Source organism: Suricata suricatta, chromosome 8 (genome assembly GCF_006229205.1).
Source record: "Suricata suricatta isolate VVHF042 chromosome 8, meerkat_22Aug2017_6uvM2_HiC, whole genome shotgun sequence".
In the NCBI taxonomy this organism is placed as follows: Eukaryota; Metazoa; Chordata; class Mammalia; order Carnivora; family Herpestidae; genus Suricata; species Suricata suricatta.
Window position 1 is genome coordinate 81,664,560 of NC_043707.1, and position 25,668 is coordinate 81,690,227.

Consider the following 25,668-nt stretch of genomic DNA (forward strand, 5'->3'; position numbering starts at 1 on the left):
TCAATGATGTGAAAAGAGAAGACACTGAAAGCTGTGGAGACTGACTGAATGGGCAGAGTGGAAAGTCAGAGCTCCTGAGGTCCTGCTTGGGGCATGGAATCATAGCACCACACATCCTGGCTGTGGCCAAGGACTTGGGCAATGAGTGCAGATCATTTCTTTGCTGTAAAGACCAAAAGCAGATTCTTTCAGCATCGGTATCTGAGGGGAGCACCAGAGAGACAAACAGAATTGGGTGGGAGGCAGAGTTGCTTACTAACATGACTTCAAGATAATTTTGTCCCTACAAATGACACACAAAAAAATACATGTTCCCTCAACGTTCTTTAATGTAATAAATTCTTTTAGACAAAAATTTCTACACGAAAACCTTCTTCATTTCTAAGACCATAAATAAAATTAGTGTTGAAAATCCCATTCCATGGCCCTAAAACATTTTGAGCTTTTTTTTTTTTTGTAATAGGCAAAGTCCTGCCCTACTGTCTGCATGAAAATGAGAGAAAGAAATGAGAAGGAAGCTAACTTTTATAGCAAGGTTAGAGAGAAATTGGAAAACTGAAATGAGTTTATATGGGAGGTCAGATACCCTTGCCTCTTGAAGGCCATTCATTCTCCTGATCTTTCTTCTCTAGAGGACTGACTCAAAACGAGCCAGAGTGTGTTCTAGCCTTTGAAATAAAGTAACACAATTAATAGAAGCTACTAAAAAAAGGTAGAGGAACTCTCATTTTTTTATTATGTGAACAACTCTCAGAGCTAAAAGTCAGAGCCATTATATCAATATTCAGATGGTAGACGTGAATATTTTCGGAAGTGCAGAACAAGTATAATATGGCGTTCTAGCTAATTGTGCAGTTAATGAAAGCTACTGATTGAACAACGAGCATATAGGAGTTCTTTTTCTTTAAAAGCAAAATGAGATGCTTAAGAGAGAGGGAGATCATACTCCCCAGAGTTTCTGAATTGGAACAAATAAGGGAGAGAACAGTTGTCCTTGATCTGTGTGCTCCCTACAGAGAGACGGTATATCCAGATTTTATAAAATGGAGATAAAGAATGAGTGGTTCAAGTATGCGTTCCCTTGAGAAACCGTGGTCATCTGGTGCCTGTCAAGGTAGTTGGGAGATAAGAACAAATGGAATTGTGCTTAAGGGGTTGTGTTGCTTAAAGGCTTTTTAGAGTTTGTTTTTTTTACCGCTGTGTAGCATCTCTCAAATCTTTGCAGAAACTCTGATAAGTCTCTGTGACTGTACTTAACATTCTAAGCCCTGTCATGGAGAGCCATTTGGGCTGGAGGGTGTGAAGGAAAAGGATAAGCGTAAAGACAGGTATTTCTTCCCTTAAAGTCTGCATCAGCTGCTACAGCCATCTGTGTAGCTGCCAAGCAGAAATAAAAGAAACGGAGAAAAGAGTAAGGAGAACACAGAGAAGATAAAACAAGAAAGCTAGGCAGCATTTACATGTAGGATATTGCATCTGAAAATATATTCTGTAAAACACAATTGTTCACACAGATCTGTTGGTTAAAAACTCAAAAGCAAGTTTGTCTTTCTCTGGCCCACAGCAAATACCGTGACTTTCAGGCTGTGCATTTTCCTTCCAGAGATTCAGTGTGTATATTGCTTTCTTGGAGATTTTTTGAAAGTACTTATGGGCAGTAGGTACATTTTGGGCTTCGGTAAGTTTCGAGACTGTGCATCTGTTGCACCACATCAGCCTACTGCCTCGGTCTTCCAGAATCTTCTTTTACTAATTCCGTGTGCACGTCTCCCAGCTCCTGCACTCTCTCTCTTCCTCAGAGGATACTTCTTTAGAGGACAGCCCTGGGCCATGGAGCTGCTTCACCCACAGTGCAAAGTGCCTGAAAGTGCCACAGAGTTTACCTTCCCCTGGGGTGGCCAGTGGCCATGTCTGACTGCAGCCAAGTATGAATGCCTCACTCCTTCCTTAAGGGAGGAAAAATTCTAACATGCCTGTAAGAGTTTCTCCTGAAGACATATCCTTAATACATCATTTGCTCATGAATCCTGACCTTAGCCTATGCTTTGGGGGGAACCTGAGATCAGACAACATCTCTTTCTACACACACACACACACACACACACACACACACACACACAAGCATCATCTCAAAATATTTTTTAAGTGCTAAAGTGCCTTGGTATTCTGCAAACACATAGATCCTTCTAGTACACACACAAAGAATACTGTGGCTACTGAAGACAATAAGAAGTAAGTGCTCTTACTGAATAAGTTAAAGATTAATCGGTTACTTCTATAATGAAATAGATACTTACAAATGTTTTCCAATAAAATGACTTTCAATAAATAGATGAATACAGTTGGTTTTCAGTTAAATACAATTTCCTGTTGAAAACTTCTAGAGACTCACAGATTACATAGAGTTTTATCTTGATAATTATGCACAATCTATGTAAACAGGGTATCAGATCTATTAACCTATGTTAAAAACTTTTAGTATGATTATTGCTAACGTAATTCCCACAATTAAACCAATTGCTTAATGGAAAAGCAATGATGTCATCATTTTTGTTTTTTAGATGTAAAAACTGCTTCATCGTCTTCGTCCAGAAGTCACACATGTTCTAGTTGCAGTGAAGATGAATCCACACTGGGGGATAGGGAAACCCATGCTGAGAACAGACCAAACACAAGTGCCACAAGTTCATCTTCTCAGGAGTCCAGTGAAAATGATGAGTCAGGAAAATCCCACCTTCCAATTGAGGATTCCCTAGAAGTTGAAACTGAAGACAGAAAAATAATAACAACAGATGTAGAGACCAAACCTCTGCTAATAGAGGAATGCTTGGAGAATGTTCTTGAAGAAGAAATGGAGAAAGGAACTCAAGAGATTGCAGAGGGCTTATCTGAGAAGTCCAGGGAACATATTTCCAAGGAAGAAGAAGAAAAGGATAAAAGTGAGCTTTGGGAAGGAAGCACTCCTAAGGCGAAGGACAAAAAGGCAGGTCCCAGTAGGGTGGAGAAAGGTGGTAAGTATGGCCATTGAGTTGATCTGCCATTGTTCCCATGCATGGAAGTTGATTTTGGTCATTGCATTCTGCCAAAGCTTGGGAAATACTATTGTGGTAATGCCAGAGGCATCCAATGTTTTTCTTATTTCTCTCTTTGTCACGTAATCATACATGTACACTCAGCTTGCTGTTTTTCTTCTATTGCATTTTTAAAATTACTTGATACATCTTAATTAGCTTGTTTCCTATTTTCTGTAAATTCCTTCTTATGATAATTCTATCTCAAGAACCGAATAAAATACATATGTGTCTGAAGGCAAGGGTACGTGTGGATTTTTAGAGGTTATTTAATACTAGGAATACTATTTGTTCTTAGATATATATGCATTTATATATACATGTACATATATACACACACACATACACATACACATTCAACTAACAGTGATAGGTACTTCCTATGTGCCAGTTCTAAACACCTATGTGTGTTAATTCATCTACTCCACGTGATAGTCTAATATCCCCAGGAGTTAGGTTCTATTATCATCATCTTTTTTTCACAGATGACAAAATTATGATTCAGAGAAGTTAAATAAGTTGTCAAGAATTACACAACTCATAAACATTCCTATGACTTGAATTCAAGCACAGTAGTTCCAGTTTTTAAAGAGTCGCTATTGTATCTGTGCAATAGTAATGTAAATTTAGATAAAAATATGAAAGTTTTATAGAAAACTCCTAACTTTACTTTGAGTTCTTTTCTGAAACTGAATGACTTCCTGACCCAGGGATTCCTACGTGCAGGACAGTTCCATCTGACACAGGAAGAGTGGGGGGTGTCCCTCAATAATCAGGTCCCAGGACCTTAGACATATGGAAAGTCTGAGGACAGTTAAGGGACCAAGTTGTGTCCTGTGGACAACTAGACCTGCCAGATATCTGGTTTTCACATAGATCCTATGCCCTGTGATTCTTGTCTCTGCTCCCTGCTCTCTCTCATCTGTCTCCTTGACATTCGTCTTGATTCCAAGATAAAATCTGTGTTCATTATTTAATATTACTAAAATCCATCTGCTTTCAAACTTATGAATACTTTTAATGTTTCTAACATTTATAGGACCTTAAAAGCTGTTATGAAACCACTGTGGCCTACATTTAGGAATTAAGGATGCTGAATAGTTATCTTTTAATTCAATCATTATCATTAACTTTCTACTATGTGCAGGGCACCATTGTCAATAAGAAATGTGTAAGGGAGGGTGCCTACCACCAAATGCTAAGAGGAAGGCTTGGCACACTAGTAACTGGACAAAGGTCAGTAAGTAGTCATTCATAAAACCTGAGAAGGTACAAATGCTATGGCATTTCAAAAGAAGGGGAAAGTGTTGTTTGGTTAAGTACACCTTTAACATTTTTGTGAAGGATTCTTTTGAGGAAGTCTTTAAAGGTTAGGTATGATTTTTAGGATGGAATGGAGGACAATAAAATCATTTCAGATAGTGGGATGTAGCAAATTTGAATAATTCTGGGATGAACAACGTGACAAACTTCAACCCACAGGCCAAATCTGGCCTACCACCTTTATTTTATTCCTATTTTGTCAGTGAGCTAAGAATTTTTTTTTAATTTTTAAAGTTTATGTATTTATTGTTACTTTGGGGCTCAAACTCAGGATCCCAAGATCAAGAGTTACATGCTCCTCTGATGGAGCCAGCCAGGTGCCACTAAAATTTTTAAATGGTTGGAAAAAATCAAAAGAATCATATATAGTGACATGTAAAAATTCAATTCAATTCCACTTTCAGGGTCAGACAAGAAAGTTTTACTGCAAAGAGCCATGCTCATTTGTTTATTTGTTATTAATGCCTGCTTTTGCATTGCAGGGGCAGAGTTGAATCATTGCAGCATAGACTAAATAGCCCACAAACCCTAAGAATTCACTATCTGGCCCTAAATAGAAAATGTTTGCCATCTTCTGCCATGGGATTATAACTCAAAGACCTTTGATCTTTTCAAAAGGATTTTTCCATATATGAGTTAAGATTCTTGTTAAAATACATTTGAAACCCTTTTATAAGATAATTCAAGTTTTTAATCTCAGATTTTGTTGCTCAATTCTGGAGCACATAACATATAATCTAGGACATTTGTACGATTTGGTGAGCTGCTGCCCAAAAAAGTAGAGATGTTAAAGTTCATTAGTAACATTGATATTATTATGGTTTCTCTTACCCCCACTTCAGAAAAATAGATTGTTTGCCTGGACTTGTGTACATGGACATATTTTTGTAGAGTAAGATGCATATAATGCAGGCTGTATGTAGGTGATGGATGAAATAGCAGAAATATTGGACTAGGATCATGCCAGGGAGGAGGTGTTTTTTTTCCAGATGTGTGAAATGAAAAGTGTGTAGGTTTATCTTGAATATATTTTTTTAAATATTATGGGAAGTCTATGCTCTTGATTTGATAACATCTATGATTCTAAAGCATTTTATTATCTTTTTATCAAGGCAGATTCAACACTAGCTGGCAAGGTTTGTGACTTTTTATCTTTCTTGGGCTTTAATACCACGTCTTTGTACCAAGACTCTCTGTTAGTGTTTATTTTTTTAATAGCTTATGAAATAACATGAAGTAACAGTTAGAAAATGGAGAAGAGTAGATGTAAAAACTGACCCATAGATTTAGCACACACACAAGATTATGTACATTTGGTCAGGCTCTAAACTGAGGGTTTACAAACTTATGATGTCATATTTTTTATAAAATGTTTAATCTTTTTATTCTTAATGTTATACCATAAGCATTTTTATGTTATTATGTAATCTTTACAAATACATTTCATGTCTGCGTGTTGTCCCATTCTGTGGTTTTCTTATAATTTAACAATTACCTTATTATCTTTTTCCTATTTTCACTATTATTAATAGGACCCTACTATCTTATTACCTAGAATAATTTTTTTTCTTTTATAGTTTATTGTCAAGTTGGTTTCCATATGACACCCAGTGAACCCAGGGTAATTTAAAGCCTATAGTTATTTTCTTAGGATAAGTTCCAAAAAGTGTAATTTCTGGATTACATTTTAAGGCTTTTGATCAAATGTGTTTCTTTACAAAAAACTGTTGAAAAGTTTAAACAATCTGGAACAGAGAGAATGAAAAGAAAAGGAAATGAAAGCCAGTTTTCCTTTTCTTCCTCTACTCTTTCCCATGAGACAGAGTCATAACTGTGGAGGATATTATTTTAGGTCTGATTCTAGAAAAATTTCTTTCTATACACATATATAAATAAATTTATATATTACATATATAGATATATTATTTTTATATACAGATGGAAATGATACATTTGTTTTACAACTTGCTTTTATTTCACTTAGTACTGTATCTTCAATATCTGTTCCTATCAGTGCACATAACTGTACTTTATTCTTATTTACCATACATAGTATGACATCATACTGCTTGATTATTTTATAACTTTGCAAATTTTCTTAAAAATATGTTGCCTTCTGTGCAAGGATGGCTAGATTTGTTCTATGAGCCATCTTCCATAAAAGAACAAAACTTCTGGGCTATGGAGGCCCAGAGGCAGAGATAATAAAGTAGAGAGGAAAATAAAACACTGATAGACTAAAAGCAAACAAATGAACAATTAACATGTAAAATGTTCAGACTGATGTAAAAAGATTAATGCTATCCAAAATCAAGGATGCATAGATTATAACTCTTGGGTGCTGATGTGTTAAGTTTATTCAAGGAAATGATACAATAAATTGGTAAATAGTTAAAATAACAGATTAAGAGAATTCATAAATAGTCTCAAAGTCACTTATATGAATAAACATTTCTAAGAAAAATTCAGATAATATAAACTGAGTCCTGATTTGCCTGATGCCAAGCAAAGAGGTTATGGCTACTTCCCTTTTCTTAATTGAGCCTTCAGTTAGATGGTTCAGGGAGAGAGGGATGGAACCAAAGTTAATTCTTGAAGTGAAAGTCATATAGGTAACTATGCTGCAAAACACAGCTTATGTAAATTAGATCAGAAGGTGTGGTAAAGATTGAAAAGTGTATTTTTTTACTTAGATCTCTGATTAGAACCGTTGGTCAAAGTGGGGGGTGAGATAATGTGTAGATTATCTCTCATATCTGTAGGGTGTCAAATTAATCATTTTCAACCAGATTTAGATTTTTTTAATGTTTCTTTTTAACTTATTTTTGAGAGACAGAGAGAGACAGTGAGAGCAGGGGAGAGTCAGAGAGAGAGGGAGACACAGAATCTGAAACAGGCTCCAGGCTCTGAGCCAACTGCCAGCACAGAGCCCGATGCGGGGCCCGAACCCATGAACCATGAGATCATGACCTTAGCCGAAGCCGGAGGCTTAACTGACTGAGCCACCCAGGCGCCCTTCAACCAGATTTAGAATAAAAACCGTGATTATGTTAAGAATAAGTTTGTTGGCTATAAAAATTACATTCAATTAGTGATGTTTTGTAGCGTCCAAGTAACACAACTTCATCTGAGTTGTTTTCCCCTAAGATCATAGCAATGTATAAAGTAGTAAAATTCTATACTCAGTGCTTACATACCTTTCAGATTGACAACATGTAGTGATATTTTCCTTCTATACTGTAACATCTCTCACATTATTGGGCTTTGTCACCAACAAATCAGGTGAATTGATATAAAAGATGTGTTATACACAGTGAAATGGATAAAGTAAAAGATTATAATTGCTAGCTACAATGAGATAGTGTCTTTTTGAGGTAATTCAATATGATAGGGCACAGTGTTATTCTAATATGTATATTTTTCTCTATTATTTTCAGTTTAAACTGACTTAATGCATTATGACATGATCTTTGCTTTATGTTCTGGTGGAAAAATTAAGGTAGATTAATTTGTGAGTTAATATAATTTATACATTGTGAATATAAATAAAATATTAAGAATAGAGTATTGTAGCATAAAGTAAAATATATATAGAAGTAGGGATTTTATACTTTTATATGTGAATGAGAAGACATCATAGTGCTTGGCTAGGAAAAAGACACCTAATAATGTTATGTCTAAAGTAATATTCAGTTTATCACCATGCAGGCGAGTTAGGCGGTCCTGATGAGAGAACAAGACAATCCCACGTTACGATTTGCAGTCTAAATACCACTTCCGGATGAATCGTGAAAGCACGTAGTTGTTTGTTCCAATAGATTTCTTCTGCCAATAAATATGTTTGGTTATCTGCTTTACGCCACACTATTCTTGGCGTGAACATAATCAAGTGTCTGCCCATATTGGAGTTTATGTTCTAGTGAGATATACCTGACAAGTAAAAAGTTAACAATAATGAGGTGTCCTGGACTAAGTGGAGAAGAAAAATAAATCAGGGGAAGAGGACAGAGTAATGGTTTGAGGAAGGGGGTGGTCATCTAAAGAAAGAGCACAGGAAGCAGAGGAAATGGCAAATTGAGACTCTACATGGGGAGCACCGCTGCTGAGTGAAGAATCTGGAAAGGAGGCTGGTGTGACAGGATCAGAATGGGAGAGCCAGAAAGTGGCGGAAGATGAGGTGGAGGGAGAGACTTGTGTGCCACAGGGAGGATTTTATCCTGAGATAGGAAGCCACTGGAAAAGTCTGAGCATACAAATGCAATGATCTGGAAGCTTTAGAAAGATTATTCTCGCTACCGTGTGGGAGACAGACTTGAGCTCTCTGCAGTTGTTATCTCCGAACAGCTGTGGCCTTGAGTTTGTAATTAATCCCGGGTTCGTGTTGGCCATGTTTCAGTGCCGGAGGTAACACAGCAGCACCTTTACTGTGCAGGTAGACAGTGTTAGTCATGAAGTTTGTCATGGGGCCTTGCTGGGAAGGTAATTGGTTGGCCACACACAGAACGATTGAAGCACACGGATGGCATTCAAGGTGACTGGGAGCTTGGGATAAACTTGGATATGTCGTCACTTTGCCTCTATGGACTTCTTACCTTCTTAAAATTCAGGTGAGAAGTTCTTAGCAAAACTTTCTTCTGATATTGAAATGTTCAGGATTACTAGCATATTTTCAGATGGGATCAGTTTATTTTGTTTCCAAATAAGCAGAGAAGAAGGAATGAATTTAGAAAGCTTGCCTACTAATAGTGAAAATTATATCCTTAAGGGTCATCAATTACGAAATGATCAGATATAGAAAGAATTGGAGGAAATTGTGACATTGTTGACAAAGCACAGGGGCATATGGTCTTTCATCATTACAGGTGAAATTGTTAGTTGATACCTCTTTTTTGAAGAACATATAAAAAACATGGATCAAAAGCTTCTAAAAATATGCTCTTAGAGCCAGCGATTCCAATTCCAGAAATGTGCCCTAAAGGAATAGTCAGGAAAAAATAAAAACAGATTATAAGTGGTATTTAAAATAGTTTTAAATCACATGCACACACACACACACACACAAATAGAAATAACTCAGTATTTAACAGCAGGAAAATGGTTAATCAATTTTTTAAATGTTTTATTTAATATTTAAGAGAGAGAGAAGACGAGGTGGGGAGACAGAATCTGAAGCAGGCTCCCGGCTCCAAGCTGTCAGCACAGAGCTCGATGCGAAGCTTGAACTAGTGAACCCTGAGATCATGACCTGAGCCACAGTCGGACACTTAACCAGCTTAGCCACCCACGCATCCCTGGATAACCAAACTTTAGTAAAAACTTATTAGAACATTCTACGCAGTTACTGAAGAATCTTTTTTAATTTGGTGATATGTGGAAATAATCACAATATATTGGTAAATAAATAAAATGGGGTACAAAATGCTATCTATACTTAGAGGAAGGTAAAAAAAAAAAACATAGATTCACCCAAATGTTAACTAGTAGTTCTGAGTGGTGAAACTAGGATATATTTTTTAATGTTTTATCTACTTTTGGGAGATAGAGAGAGAGAGAGAGATCTGGAGAAAGAGAGAGATCATGAGTTGGGGAGGGGTAGAGAGAGACAGAAACACAGAACCCACTCTTTTTAATCCACTAAAAATTTATGTTATTCATTCTTGAGAGGGAGACAGATTATGAGTGGGGGAGGGGCAAGGAGAGAGGGAGACACAAAATCTGAAGCAATCTCCAGGCTCTAAACTGTCAGCACAGAGCCCAACGTAGGACTCAAACTCACAAACTGTGAGATCATAACCTGGGCCAAAGTCAGACACCCAACAGACTGAGCCACCCAGGCACCCCATTTACTTCACTTTTTAAAAATATTTTTTAGGGAAAGAGACAGAGTGTAAGTGGGGGAGGGGCAGAGAGAGAGGGAGACACAGAATCCAAAGCAGGCTCCAGGCTCTGCTATCAGCACAGAGCTTGAGGTGGGACTCCAACTCTCAAACTGAGAGATCATGACCTGAGTGGAAGTTGGATGCTTAACTGACTGAGCCACCCAGGTGCCTTTTTTTTTGTACTTTATAATCTTTTAAGGTGTTAGGTAAGAATATTTCCCTAGTTAAGGAAAGTACTGTATATATTATTTTAAAATATGTTTGTTTTCATAATGAAAAAGCTCACATTATCAGATAATAATATTTTGGTATTTAAAAAACATCTTAAAATATTCTACATCATTTGAGTGGAAAAGGTGGTTTTCTAAGAAATTCTGTGTGAGCTTCTTCTGTTTTGCTACGAAGGCTGTGAGAACTGACAGTTACCTTTGCTTTTATTGGTCATCTTTAGAGAGAGGCAAGGAGAGGAGCCTCGGGGGGGTGAAGAGCTAAGTAGTTAAGGACACTAAGTGATGTATCACGTTGCCGGTGCTGGGGCTCAGCATGCACAGTCCTCTCCTCTATGTAGAAACCCTCAAGGTTAGACCCTGGCCAACTTCTTGCTTTTAAGTTTCAGTTTCAGAACATCTAAGGAAAAAATGACCAAGTGAGGCCTTTTCTGGTCTCATACCTAATAAGTCCTTGATGTTCGGGCCAGGGCCCCATACTTGCTAAATCTGAAGCAGGCATCACCTAACTATACATCTACTTCCAAAAGCCTTCTCATCTACTTCCAAAGCCTAACCCCCAGGGGCAAGCCAGCAGACGTGGCCAGGCGCTGATGACAGTCCTGAGACAAAGCAACTGCATGCTTCACTGTCCATTCTGAGTGAGTTGGAATTTCCACATTATGCGAATACCTTTTGGCTTCTTAGAATAGACTTTGGTTCAATAGTTGCTAATTGTTTATTTTAATCGTTGTTTATTATTGTAAGCCATATTTCTTTAAAATTTTTTATTGAGGTATAATTGGTGCACATGATATTATTTGAGGTGTACAACCTAATGACTCAATATTTGTATCATAAGCCATATTTCTGGATACTCTATGGGCTACTTAGAAAAAAACCCAGATAGATGTCTCATTGGCTCTGATGAAACCAAGCTTCAAGTAATTGCTATGAAATCAGACATGTTCCCATCCTCCTGTCCCACTGTCTCTGGGATTTTTATTGCTCAAGAAATCGACCAAGCAAATTTATACACAAGGACATAAAACACTGCTTATTTAAACTCATTAGTTATATACTGTTAACATTATTACAGTGGGCAAGATCATATTTAGCTTACATGTACTATGTTCCTAAGATAAAAACTGACTTGATAACAAACCCAACTATAATCTAACGGACATGAGTTGATGTCATCTCTAAACTATATTGTTATAAAAACTTTTTTCTTTGGCATGTTGGATGAATGAGAAAAATTGATGTTCAAAAAATTTTTAAATAGAATACATATGTGAACTATTTGAAGCACCTATTTTCACTTCCATGTTTGTTCTCTTAAGACTAATAAAGTTAAGTCATTCCATTTTTCCGCCCAAAAGCCACATGATGCAGCCATTTCACTATTTGCTTCCAAACACAGATGGATCAGTAAGTAACTATCCCTTAACAAGTCTCCTTAAAGTGAGCAAGAGACCACATTCTAATTCTGTTTTTCTTGAAGTATAGTCTTTGAATCAAGTGAATCAGAATACATGAAAGGAAAGAAAAAGTAAGAAAGAAAAGAGGGAAGGACAGAGGGAGGGAGGGGTGAGGGGAGAAAGAAAAAGAGGAAGATAGATATAGAGAGACGGAGGAGGGGAGGAGGGAAGAGAGATAGGGAGGGTTTGGAGATAGGTTCTGATCTGGGAGGGCAGATCTAGGTCTAGTGTTATTTCGGTGAGCTTTATTTAACCAGAAGGTGGCATTATGGTAGATTTCAGGGATTTGGGAACATGAATCATCAGATGATAGGCAAGTAATGTAGACAGGGACCTTTGGAAGCTGAAGACAAATTTAGTTGATAATACAATGTTGCCTAGAATCCTACCAGATTGGGTGATTATACTTATCATAAACATGCTCATCATCATCATAGCTATTATTTATTAAAAGCGTAAGCACCTAATAATGAGTGCAAGATAAGCATGCTCTACATATATTTCTTTTTTTAATCCTTCCAATAACCACTGAGTAGGTATCTTTTTTGACAGATGGGTAAACTGAGGCTTAGGCTTAAGTCAACAAACTTACCAAAGGTGACACAGTTAGTATAGAATATGGGACTTGAACTTAGGTTATTGTGTTTCCAAAGTCCATGGCTAGTGATCAGCTGCAGATAACAGGAATTTCTACAACAGCTTTTACTGTCAAATATATAGGAATCATGCAATAGCTTTTTTGCGCTGGCCACATGGAGTGAGTATTGGGGTCAAGTCACTAAAATCTACTAATGGATGAAATGCTCATAGTATAGTCAGCCCTGGTAGTTTTAGCAATTTCAAAGAGCAGTGATGATTGGTGTTATAAAAAGCCATAACACGTATTTCTAGGAAGGAAAAAGGCAACTAAACCTCTTTTTCAGTCATTTCATTGCATGTGCATTTGGCAAATCTGTCACTGATTCTGGCTATTGTCTTTTTTTTTGTTTGAAGTACTTCTTTGCATGGATCTCTTTACTTCATGATCTTCCATTGTGTTTTCGAAATCATGGCTTGGAAGGTATTTAATCTTAATAGATTTTAAAAACAAGGTCACAGTTTAATGTGAAAGCTTTAAAATTAACCTCACTTGCTGAAATGATGTGAAATAGCTCAGCAATATTCCCATGACCTGTTTTTATGCCTTTTGATATCTTATGTGATCTCCAATCAGTTGGACAGATTGTAGCAGAAGCTGTGGAGCCTGGCTGCCGCAGTCACTCTGACACTGAGGCTGGTGTTAGCAGCGCAGACGTGGAGGAGAAGCTCGGGAGGAAGCCGGAGATTGACAGAGGTGCAGGTAAGGGCACATCATTACCTAGGAAAGACCTTTAGAAATCCTCGGCAAGACAGCCGCGCTTCCGTCTTTCATCTCCAGGCCCTTGCTTCCTCCGTCTTCCACTTTTATTTTCTTTTCAACTAATGAAATTGATGGCAGGAGGTGGCTGAGAGGCCTTTGGGGAGCTTTAAAGCTGATATCAGATATGAAGGTTATTATTCTTTTTTGAATGCATTAGTGCCTAGATTGGAGGGGGAAAAAGACTTAGATTATAAAACAAAATATTGGTAGGGATTTCCAGATCAGTCTTCTTTCACAGTTGGCCTCCCAGCCAGTTGACTAGGGAGGAAGATTTGCCTTACTGACCCCCTGGAGACCGGAGAGCCAGGGCACATTCCACAATGGTTTATTTGAACTCCTTATTTTTTTTAAATTAGGGAAGAGTTTGTTGTCATCAGCATATGACCTGGCTCTTGGTGATGGGTATTCCAGCTGCAAGATTGCCAGTTAGAGTGACTCAACAGACCATGACTCATATGCATCCGGGCAAACATCCCTTGTCCTTGAAATCAGGTTTCCCCACATTTAGCAGCAGACTTTTTAAAACCACCCTGATTTGAATTTATGTATGTGTATATAGGGGGAGGGGTTATTTATTTTATTCATCCTTTGGTCACATCAGCCCCACTTCTAATTTTTAATGACAGTCATTAAGCACTGTGAGGTTATTTGAGATTTTGGCCCATTTTCACACAAGTTGGTCAGCCATAGTTTCATGGGGCTAGCAGAAGACACAAGACTCCCGGGTTGGAGAAAACAGACTTTATGACTCAATAAATAGAAGCCAGAGTATTTGCACATATGCCAGTTCCCTGAGCTCTAGTTCCCCCAGAGTAATGCGGAGAGTTCTGGTGACGCTTGAACGTGAAGCTATGGGAGAAGGTCCCTGAGGGCTTAGAGAATCCAAGTCCTTTGTGGGGGGCATTTCACCAGCGGTATTCCAGTGTGCTCACAGACATTCTGCAATGCGGGCATGGCAGTCGTTCTTGATCAACTCTGATTCAAGCAAGAAAATATGGTTTCTTGTAAGCAGTGGAATAGGACTGTGGAAGACTCATTAGGGCTTTCCATGTGCTGGAAACTGTGCTAAGTGCTTTATGGTTTACTATCACAAGGATTCTGTGAGTCGAGCGTTTCTATTCCCATTCTATGGATAGAATAATGAAGGCTTTGAGAGGTGCTGTTTCCCAGGTTCACTCACATAGTAAGTGGTGGAGCTGGTATTCTCATCCAGATCCATCTGACCCCAAGTCCACACTCATTCCACTAAATCAAATTGCCTCTGTTTATGAATGCTGTTTGCTCTCTTATAGTCTCTTATATTCCCCAAAAGTCATGATATTACTGTAAAAAAACATGTCATGTTTTCATACTGATACTTCTTGGAAGGATCTCAATTACTCTCTCTCTCTCTCTCACCTCCAGAATGTCATGTCTGACTCCCGCACGGTGTTCGTGTTCCTGTAATAGCTCAGCTGGACACCATTAGCCCCTTCTCTCCCAGAACTTAGGCACAGTTTATTACTCTACGGTGGCTAGCCAGTTTTATTCCCCTGTTTTCCTTAATGTTCTTTAATTAATCCATAAATTTAAAGGCCAGCTTAGCAAAACAATTTTATTTAAATGTTTTTCATAACCAATTATTAATATACTTTCATGCAGGACTTTGAATAGCAACAGATATACTATTAAAGAGACTTGACACACTTGACTTTAATTTAATTTCATTTTAAATCCAGTTATAATCTATAATGAGATACAGTGGACCAATGAAATGAAATATGAATAATGAAATAAAATTCAGGTGAACTGGCTACATGTTCTCGAAATGAACATTTGGCTCTATATCTCCCTCTGGCCGCTTCTAGGTACAATTTAGTAAATAAGTGCTGTGATATGCTGAGCACCACCTATAAAAGTCAGCACCAACCCTGACAGACCTGAAATTTCTGTTACTTCTTTGAAAGAAGACATCAAAAAGTTACCTTCCAAATATATTTTTAAGGGAAATACTATCAGCTATCACTGCCTTACTTCAAAATGGTTTATTGCAATCGCTGCAGCAGACCAAGGAAATGCCACAAAGGACAGCTGTGCTTTGTGTTAGGAGAGGAAACAGAATAAGACAGTCCTGAAATTGGGTATCAGAAGAGGGAAGACGGAAGATCAGGGCTTTATGTTTCTGGTAGATTGTCCATAATTGTTGGGTGGAGGGTGAGGGTTAGATGGCTAAGCAAAAAGACAGCAATAAAAAATATGGGGAAGACACATTTGCCCACTTTATAAATTTATATAATTTGGAGGTTGATGCACTGGTATAACTTATGGCAGCAAGCCCAAGGGCCTCTATAAATTAAAAGGATTAGATTGATAGTGAAATTATTAAGATGATCATTTTAGAACTTCCTGTCCCCCTAAGTATTGTTCTGCAGTTGGAAAATTTAAATGCTTTGGGTATTTGGCACAGCATACCTTTATTTATTTTGCATGGTTCATTTCAACAGAAATGCATGTATTTGTTAAATAATAAGAAATGCATTTGAAGCCTTTAAGAAACATATTGAACTTACCTTTATTGCAGTATGATGGCTAGTCCACCCAGATTTGCTAGGGAATTATGGATGAGAACTTATGAAATACTTCAAGAAGGTTATTTATGTTGAAATTTGTCCCAGACTACAAAGTCCTGTCTTGTTCTGTGATCCTGTTTTGCCAAAGGCAAATCAGTTTCTGAACTTAGATGGGAGGTATCCTGACCTATAATACAAATTGATGTCTTTAGTAAAAAGTCTTACCTTGAGCTATGAAGTTATTTGATGAACTAAATCTAGATATAGTAGCTTTAAAATGTGGGAGTAATGGATGTATTGGGTAATAATCAGCTCACACCGTATCATGATTGTGGTGCTGAATGCTCACACAAGTACAAGAAACACGGGCCGAGGACAGGCATATTATGATGCAATAGGGAACAATGATTTCTAAGAAGTGAAATACTGTTTTTCTTATTGAATAATTTTCTGCAAGTCCTAATATTTCAAATGAAAGTAGGAGGTGTGTGTGTGTATGTGTGTGCACAGGTATGTGTGTGCATGAGAGAGATATTACTGTAAGATATGGAGATTTTGTTTTCAACATTTCTGATATTTAATTTTCCTTTAATATAAATGTGTACATTAAACTGATAGCACCTTTTTGCATCACGAAGAGCCTTTATTAAATCACGGTGCATGTTATAGTTGATGGCATCATAGAATCGAGGAAATGTTTTATATATACTGTCAATGGCTCCTTGATATTATATATATCTTATATATGATTATACAGAATATCTTCTCCCTGTGCAGTTTGATTAAAGCAACCTTGTTTTCTAACCTTATTTTGTAGCACCGAATAGGAATTTTGTGTTGGAGCAAAGGGCACCACCATACTTGAAAAAGGAATCCAATCAAGTTGCATCAGAAGTGGACACACTGGAGAAGAACGAGGCAGTGGAGGAGGCTGAACTTCCCCGGCCTGGGGACACTGAGCTGGTGGAAGAGGAAGGGGAGGCGGCCCTGTGGGGCACTCCCAGGGTTAATGAGGTTCCCTTGGGGGAGCGGAAGCCAAGAGCAGAGCAGCCAGCTTTAGTAGAACAGTTTACAGAGGAAAGAGAGATCCCTCAGGGCCTAGCATGTGGGGCTGAGGCAGAAGCAGAAGAGGATGAAAGTCCTGATAAAGAGGACATAAGCCCCAAGGGGAAAGACGCAGCCGGAGTCTCTGGAGGTCTGAATGAAGGTCAGGATGAAGCTTCTGAAGAGGGGGCCTTGCTGCCAACAGCGCAGGAGACAGGACAGGTGGCTGCTGAAGAGAAGGCAGTGTTTGCAAGCAAGGCAGTGCCTGGGAACTCAGAATGCGTTCAGGAGGCAGCAGCCCTGAGGGACACAGTGACAGCGGAAACAAGGGAGACTGAGAGAGGGGAGCCTGATGTGATGAACAGTGAAGAGGAAGCACCAACAGACCTACAGGCCCTGGGGGCCATGGAAGGTGCTTCATCTGAGAGAGAGGATGGTTCAGAGAAGGCAGTGCTTGGGGGAGAGGAAACAGCCAAAGAGAAGAAGGCAGTTATGAGAATGCAGACACCCTTGACCTCCTCCACTTCTGAGAAGGCCGAGGCTCCCCTGAAGGGAGTTTTGGAGGACAGCCCGGAAGAGCTTTGTAAGGAAGATGCCAAAAGGGAGGAGGTTGAGACCGAGGCAGACTCTAATAAAGACGACAGGAAAGAAATGTTACCTGAGGAATTAGGTGTAGCAAGAGAGAAGAGGAAAACTGAGAAGCCAGAGGCACCTCTGGAGGAAACTGAATCTAAGAAAGAAGAGGTGAGGAGGTCAAATGCACAGCAGGGTGAAGACATTTTAGAAGAAGAGCAAAAGTTTAAAGGGAAAGAGCAGGGAACCGTGAAAGAAGTGACACCTGAGGAAGAGCCACAAGTCCCCCCAAATGAAATGCACTGTGATGCTGAGGGTGAAACACCCATGGGAGCATCCGAATCACCCAGAGACAAAGGGCGGCAAGGAGGAGATTCACTGAGAGAAAGAGAGGTAACTCTGTTTGAAGCGGCACCTGCAGATGGAAAGTCGCTGGAAGACACAACATGTCTGAGAAAAGAGGAAGAAGGGGAAAGACTGAGAGAAGTCCAGGATCCAGAGCAGAGCAAAGGCAGAGCAGACCTGCTCTCCTGGGAGGACGGGGCTCCCTCAGGGCCGGACCAGGGGCCAGGCCCTGAGCCAGAGGGTGTGTTAGGGGCTCCTGGAACTGAGCCAGCAGGAAAGGGGCAGGGGCCCCAAGTGATGACCCCAGCCACAGGTGAGGCCCAGAAGTGCACAGCCAAAGAACAAGGTGGCCTGGCGGGATTGGAAGGGGAAGATAAAAAAGGGCCCTTGCAGGGGCAACAAGGAGCAGGGGTCACAGTGATGACCCAAGAAGATGTTTCTGAGGAAGACTCCATGATGGCAGAAAAGCTGAGTGAAGACGCTATGGTTGAGAACCCAGAAGAGGAGGCAGATAAAGAGGGCCCCCCGGGGACAGAAGTGATAACAGACAGGGACACAGAGGGGGCTGGGACCTTGCAAGGGGGAGTGGCGGTGGCTGAGGAGGATCTCCATCCCAGAAAAGCAGCAGGAACAGCCGAGAAGAAGAGGGAGGTGTTCGCAGATTTGAAGACAGCTGAGGGGAAAACAGAGGCAAATAAAGCCTCCTCCTTGTGGGATGTTTCTGGCAAGGAGACTCGGCCCGAAGTGGATGACTTACCGGGGAAACCGGCAGCTGCAGAGAAGGTGGTGGTAGAGGAAACAGCGCTGGGCAGGGAGGAGGTGGCGGCGGTGGAGGAGGTGACAGGGACTTGTGTGGGGGCTCCACGAGAGCCTTCAGACCCAAGAGGGAAGGCCCCACAGATAGGGCAGGATCCAGAGGGCGGGGGACTTGGTACCACACAGAGGGCAGAGTCAGTGGGCGAGGAGGTGGGCCTGGGGAGCTGTGCCAGGGGGCAGAAGTCGGGTGCAGCTGAGGAATTCAGCCTAGGACTGTCCCCAGGGAGAGAGTCAGCACCTGGGAGAGAGAGTCTACAGGGTGTGGAAATGCTCCTTGAAAAGCCTGATTGCCCTGAAACCCAAGAGAAGCAGGAGCTTACAGTGCAAAGAGAAAAGGAGAAAGTGAGAACGCAGATGTCTCCCTGAGCAACATGAAGGCCTGAGAGTCTTTGTGGCAGAAGGTGAGTGTAAGCCTGCTCGGTTCACAGGACTAAACCCATTCCCCACCTGAGGCCCCCTGCTCCTAGGGTGGGCTCAAAGCATCATCAGTCCCTGCACGCACCTGCACACAGTCACTTCGATTCTCTGCTGCTTAACCCCAAGCCAAGGAGGACAGGGACTGGGCCAGGTCGAGGTGGCGCCAACATGCACCGGGGACCCACTTCCACCCCTTTTGCCCCTGAGTCTCACTCTCTGCTCTGCCAGCACAGCTCTCTGCAGTGGTGAACTCCATGTCTCCGTTCCAGGGCTCCAGAGTTGAAATCAAGAGAATGGGCCACAGGGAATACCACAGACAAAAAGAATCATACTCTGTTCCCCATTCATTTCCCTTTTAGTGGTTAAAAGGATGGCTGTGATTATTTGCCTCCAATGGGCTCTCTGCCTTCCTTTCTGTCGTGTTGTGAAATTTAATATAGATATTGCATAAATTATAAAATAGATGAAAATATTTAAAACATATACAAATTATGAAAATATGTGTAAAATATTGAAGATTGTAACTATAGGCCAAGATTATATTTTAGCATTTCCTGCATTCCTACTATTTCCCTGAGGCTCCTATCCATCGTGCCTTTCTCTACTACCCTGTGTGATTTTACTCATAGTTCTGTCCTTTTTATCATTTTTCAGGATATCTTAAAGATGTCTTCTGGAAGACGGAAAGAGTGGAGAAAGATTCACCAAGCATCGCATTAGAAATTTAGATTTTATCTTTTTTTTTTTAATCATTGTACTTGTCTGAGCTGGTTCCCAGTGTGGCAGTGCGGGTCAGGAGCACAGTGGGCACCTTGAGAATAGCTGTGTAGGTCTGCCGGACCCTCTTCAGGGGCGCTGGTTCCTAATGGAGGGCTGGGAGGCTGTTATGTATTCAACCCGGCTAACGTGTCTCTGTTCAAACCAAACTGATAGTTTTCATGTGTTTGACTTTTACCAAAGAGCACCTGAAAGGCTCAGTCCTCACATCTGTTTAAATTCCTTTTTATTTCTAATCAAATATTAGTCCCGGTTTCATACATTAGAGTTTTGTTTCAAGTCCATGGCTTGGGGCGTTAATGACTTAGTTTGTGCAAATGAGCTCAAAAGGTCCTTCTTCGTACACTCAGGACTGAGATTGCTCCAACCCTGTAAATCCTCCCAGAAAGAACTCTATGGCATGTAAATTCACCTACATTTAGAAATAGTCATTCATCCTTTTTATACTGGAAGAGTAAAGTGGCAATCTTATTTCAAAATGCCCTTTGTTTTTGTGGGGGGGGGGTTCTGTATTTCTGCGTTCTGAGGTAGACATAAATGCTTGTGGTATTTTGTCCCCCGGGGGCCTTATTTATAGCTCCATTAAAATTTAAATCAAAGTAGTAAATAATTTAGCTGACTGAAATGAATTGCAATAATTATAGCAGGTACATGAGCACATACACCAACATTCTAGACTCTAGATTCTTCGGTGGCTGTCATTTGATGGAAAAGAAACTTGGATTAAATTAGTGCACCGCTCACCTTCCCAAGTTCTGTTATTTCAAACCTGTGAACTAACCTTGCAGGGTGCTATAAATCAACAGTCAGAATCACTTTCTAAGTTACCCCTTGATATTACTAGAAATAGCTGTGCGTCAGCGTGCCTACTGGAGATTTCGATTTCCTTAAAGACATCTTTGTTCATATAGCAGCACCCTAAAGAGCACATATGTTTGGCCATCTTTTTGCACATAAGGAGGTGAAACAAAATTTCCTAAAGTGGTGATTCTCCAGCTGGAGTACACATTAGACTTGCATGGGGCACTTTCTTGAATGATCCAACCCCTGGCCCCTCCCCCAGAGATTTGGATTTAATTCGTTTAGGTGGGTGTAGACCTCAGGTGTTTCATTTTGGGGAGTTTTTTGTTTGTTTTTGAAATTCAGTTGATTCTACTACGGAGCTAAAATTGAGAAGAGCTGCCCTAAATCATCATACAAGCTATGCTGGCTGGCCTACACTCAGTGTCCCTAGGGACCAGGCATGTTCTCTTTATAGGTGTGTTTCATTTTAATAAAAGAGCTGTTGAATGATCAAAGCCATAATGGACCTGTGGGTCTCAAAATGTGGTCCCTTGATCAGGAGATGAGCATCACCTGCACTGTTCCAAATACTAATTCTCGCCCTCATCTCTCACCTATTAAATTGGAAACTCTGTGGCTGGGGCTTCGAAGTTGGCGTTTTAACAAGCCCTCAGGTAATTCTGATGTACTCTAAAGTCTGGAAACTGCTGTTGTAGACTATGGATTGTACTGAGGATTAGTCTCAGTTGGAAAATGGATTGCAGAAGCATTGTGAACTTTCTCTCTTTGTCTTTCTCTTTCTTTTTCTGTCTATTTTTCTTCCTATCTCTAGGAAAAGGCATCCCTATAAAGGTGATGGATTCAATATTAAGCTCATTTTTAATATGACTGCAATGATGCGTTTATGAATTCTTTCAGCCCCATCCCCTACTGAGGTGGAGCATCAACCATAGATCTCCATCGTCTGTCTTAAGTTTATGAGTGGGTTTCATCTACATCATATCCAATTTCATTTATTTACTGAGCTGCATTACTGTGGAGCTCTGTATATTTTTTCCTGATCTCAACCTGAATGCCACAGAGCACTGTGAAGACACAGCACCTTATGGAAAAGATTGTAAACTTGTTAATTCCATTGAAGAATGAGTTTTATACAATGTGCTAAATGGAAATTGCATTGAATTATTTTTATATTTAACACATTCCGTCAAAACATTCTGTAACATAATTCTACAATCTGCATGTGGGTTTAAGTGTGAAATTCAGTGTTGTGATATTTTGATTAAATGAATTCTTTCTCTGCAAATACTATGTTGATAAAACTATCTGTATGTGAAACCGAACTGATTTTTCCTCTAGTTTCATTATCAAAAGCATAAACAAACTATATGTTTACAGATAAGACATGTGAATGATTCTTTGTAAATAAGATTAGATTTTGAAAATCTTCTTTGCCCTTTCCTTAAAAAATTTAAACTCCATAAAGCAGAGAAACTTAGTTTCATGGGGCTGTTTATATTGATAGTCTATATTCAAACACGTCTGCACTCATGTCTTTCATATACATGAGAAGATATTAGGAACATTATCACCATTTCATAAATAAATAAAGAAAAGCTCCAGATCATGGTCTTGTCTATAATCATGGTCAGTCTCAGGTCTTCTGACTCCAAATGCCGCCGTTTTTCATCTCACACACTATCTTCTAGGAAGAGATGTATTAAATAGATACTCCGACATTATATGCACACTTACACCTGTTTTTGTCTACTTGTAGAAGGAAGAAGAAAAAACTTACAAAGAAACTAAGAAAGGGTGAGTTTGAGAGTGACTTTGAATGAATTCCAACTGTATTTATTCCCTGTTCTCTTTTACCTCTTTCAGCTGGCTATAGTGACAGGAAACTTCTTTTAAATGATGTATTCAGGTGGCTTAGAAGAGGAAAGAACAAATCTCATTAATATATACTGTATCATCAGGAAGGGAATTATATTTACAGCTAATCAAAGAATATGGTAAATTAATTAGTTCAAGAGAAAACTAGACCACCAAACTAAATGTAGGCAGAATAGGCTACTTAATTTTTCTTAATTAAGCCTTTTATGTGGCTTTATATTCTTTGTTATAAGTTTGAAGTATGGTTGAGTTCCTTAACATTTCTAACACCAATAATTTTCCCACAATTATTGCCCTTGGAAAATTATTGTTTGAGAGAAAAAAAGAAAGCCTTAAAGATTCATCTAATAAGTGAAATATTCCAACAGCCTCAAGGACAGCCCAGGAGAGGCCACATCTGACCTTGGACAATATTTCCTTCCAGTCTTCTATACCACCTGATTGTGTCATTTAAAAGAATCTCCCTGTCACCAGAGCCAGCAAGAAGAGGTATTAGGGAACAAGGAATAAATACAGCTAGCATTCTTTCAAAGTCATTCTCAAACTCACCCTCCTTTTTACTTTGTTCAGTGTTTTCCTTTCTTTTAATACCATGCCCAGGAAAACTATAATGGGAAATATAAATTCTGTAAGATAAAATGCTGGATTATTTGAGAATACACATTCCTTTTGAAATTCCTTCCAGAAGTCTCAGACTATTTAATAAACTGTGGGACCCTTATAAGACTTTACAATGATGCGATACCCCCATGTTCTATTAGGGAAAATAGAGTACCCAGAAGATTCCTAGGATAGAGATTCTGCTACCAAAATCTCTTTAAAAACCAGCTCTCTGCCTCCTTTGTCAGATGTTTCCTGCTCTTTATTAAATATCGACGCATATCTAAAGGTTATGTTAAAGAAAAAAATTATAGGAGAAATTTCCTACTTGTTCAGGAAATTATTACTAATGTGACACAGAGATCTTCAAACTGGTGTGGGTGGATCCTGAAAGGGAAATGAAGCTTTTCAAGGGATTCACTGGCAAGTCTGCCTTCCAAGCGTTCCACCTCCACAGGCACTCTTGTCATCCAAAGGACTGGAAAACTAGCCTGCACTCAAGGTCTTCCCTTTGGCCGGTCTCCCATTCTCTCCTCATAATACGTGTCAGCTCTTCATTCATTTACCAACTTTCTGTGTTGTCTCTGGGATGTCACAAATGATGAACGATTTGGAATATGGCATAAGTATTGAGCATGGAATGACGTCAGTGACTGGTTAGCAAATCCTTCTGCAAGTCAGGTGGTTTTCAAGTTTTTGTTTTCAAGAAAACTAAATGGGGACTTAATTGAGTTGTCAGCTGATAAGCCATTAAAATAATTTTTGTATTTGATCAGTCTGTGGCTTTTGGCAGATCACTCAGAGGAGGTCAGAGAAGATACTGCAGCACAACACACCAGACCACCTCCATTCCCATCTCTTATGCAATGTGCACAAATCCAACATTTGTTCATCTATATGAATAAAACAGAAAATGGAATAGAACTGATGGTCAACACTCTCATTTAGTGTAAATAGTATTTGTTCACAGACACACAAATTAATTAAAAATAGAAGTCACCATCGTTTTTTAAAATATTTATTTTTGAGAGAGAGAGGGAGAGACAGTGTGTGAGAGGGAGAGACTGTGTGAGAGGGAGAGAGGCAGAGAGGGAGGGAGACACAGAATCAGAAGCAGGCTCCGAGCTCACAGCGCAGAGTCTGATGCAGGGGTTGAACTCAGGAGCCACGAGATCATGACCAGGGTGGAATTTAGATGCTTAACTGACTGAGCCATCCATATGCTCCTAGAAGTCATTATCTTGAGAGATGCATTTCTACTTTTACTTTTTATGTGTAACATTTATAAAAACTTATCATACATGTATGTTTTTTCTATCAAATGCATATTACTCATTATTGCAACAATAGCTTGTCCAGAAGTAATTTAACACATAGAAACTTATATTCGTAAGAAAAGTTTTATAGGAGCACCTGGGAGGATGAGATTCTGACTGGATTTCAGCTCAGGTCATGATCCCATGGATTGTGACATGAGGCTCTGCGCTGACAGTGCAGAGCCTGCTTGGGATTCTCTCCCTCTCTCTCTGCCCCTCCCCAGCTTGTGTTCTCTCTTTCCCTCTCTCTCACAAATAAACTTTTTTTTTAAAGAAAATTTTTGCAGAGACAAAAAAGCAGACTCTGAACTATAAAGAACAAGCTGAGGAGAGGTGGGTGAGGGGATGGGTGAAACAGGTGAAGGGGATTAAGAGCACACATGATGAGCACTGAGTAATGTATGGAAATGTCGAATCACTATATTGTACACCTGAAACTAAAATAACATTGTGTATTAATTATACTGGAATTCAAATAAAAATATTTAAATTAAATTTTATATAAGAATTTAGTTACAGAGAAGTATGACAGGGCAATCAAAAAAGACTCTCAAACATAAAAATACACACAGGACAAAAATCTGTGGGCCAAGTAGAATGGAAACAAAGAAAACAATATGAGGGGCACCTATGTGAGTCAATTAAGCCTTCAATTTTGGCTCAGGTCATGATCTCACAACTCGTGTGTTCGAGCCCCACATCAGGCTCTGTGCTGACAGCTCAGAGCCTGGAGCCTGCTTTGGATTCTGTGACTCCCTCTCTCTCTGCCCCTCCCCTGCTCATGATCTGTCTCTCAAAAATAAATATTTTAAAAAATGAAAAAAAGAAAAAAAATTATGTGAGATTTCCTAATACTAAAGAAGAGCTTAGTCATATACTTTTGAAAATGGATATCTTGGGTCAGATTCCACAGGAAACACTCCAGAACAAAGGTTTGTATGCGGAATGTTCACTGGGGTGTGCTCCTGCGAATGACAGTCTGGGAGAGTGAGGGAAGCAGAAATGGATGGAAGGACAAGATGGGCTGTGATGTCATGACCCCAGGAGCTTGATTGTCCCGGAGGCGGCAGCCCATCACGTGCGTTGCTCTGGCGCTCTGGTGATAGAACACAGCAGAGAGAGCGGTTCTCTGAGTCCCCACTATAGACCAGTCACCGATGTCAGCTGTTCCCTCAGGACAGAGCATAACTTTG

The 25,668-nt window shown here is 39.6% G+C and overlaps 1 protein-coding gene across 1 annotated transcript in view; it reads left to right on the forward strand.

The window, feature by feature from the left end:
- Positions 1-22,287, forward strand: part of ERICH3 (glutamate rich 3) — a 105,109-nt gene extending 82,822 nt beyond the window's left edge. The window contains 5 exon segments of the mRNA XM_029945814.1: positions 2,562-3,011; positions 13,174-13,299; positions 16,726-18,996; positions 18,999-19,087; positions 19,758-22,287. Coding sequence (XP_029801674.1) covers positions 2,562-3,011; positions 13,174-13,299; positions 16,726-18,996; positions 18,999-19,069 — 2,918 coding nt within the window. The 3' untranslated portion in view covers positions 19,070-19,087; positions 19,758-22,287.
- Positions 22,288-25,668: the final 3,381 nt, after the last annotated feature.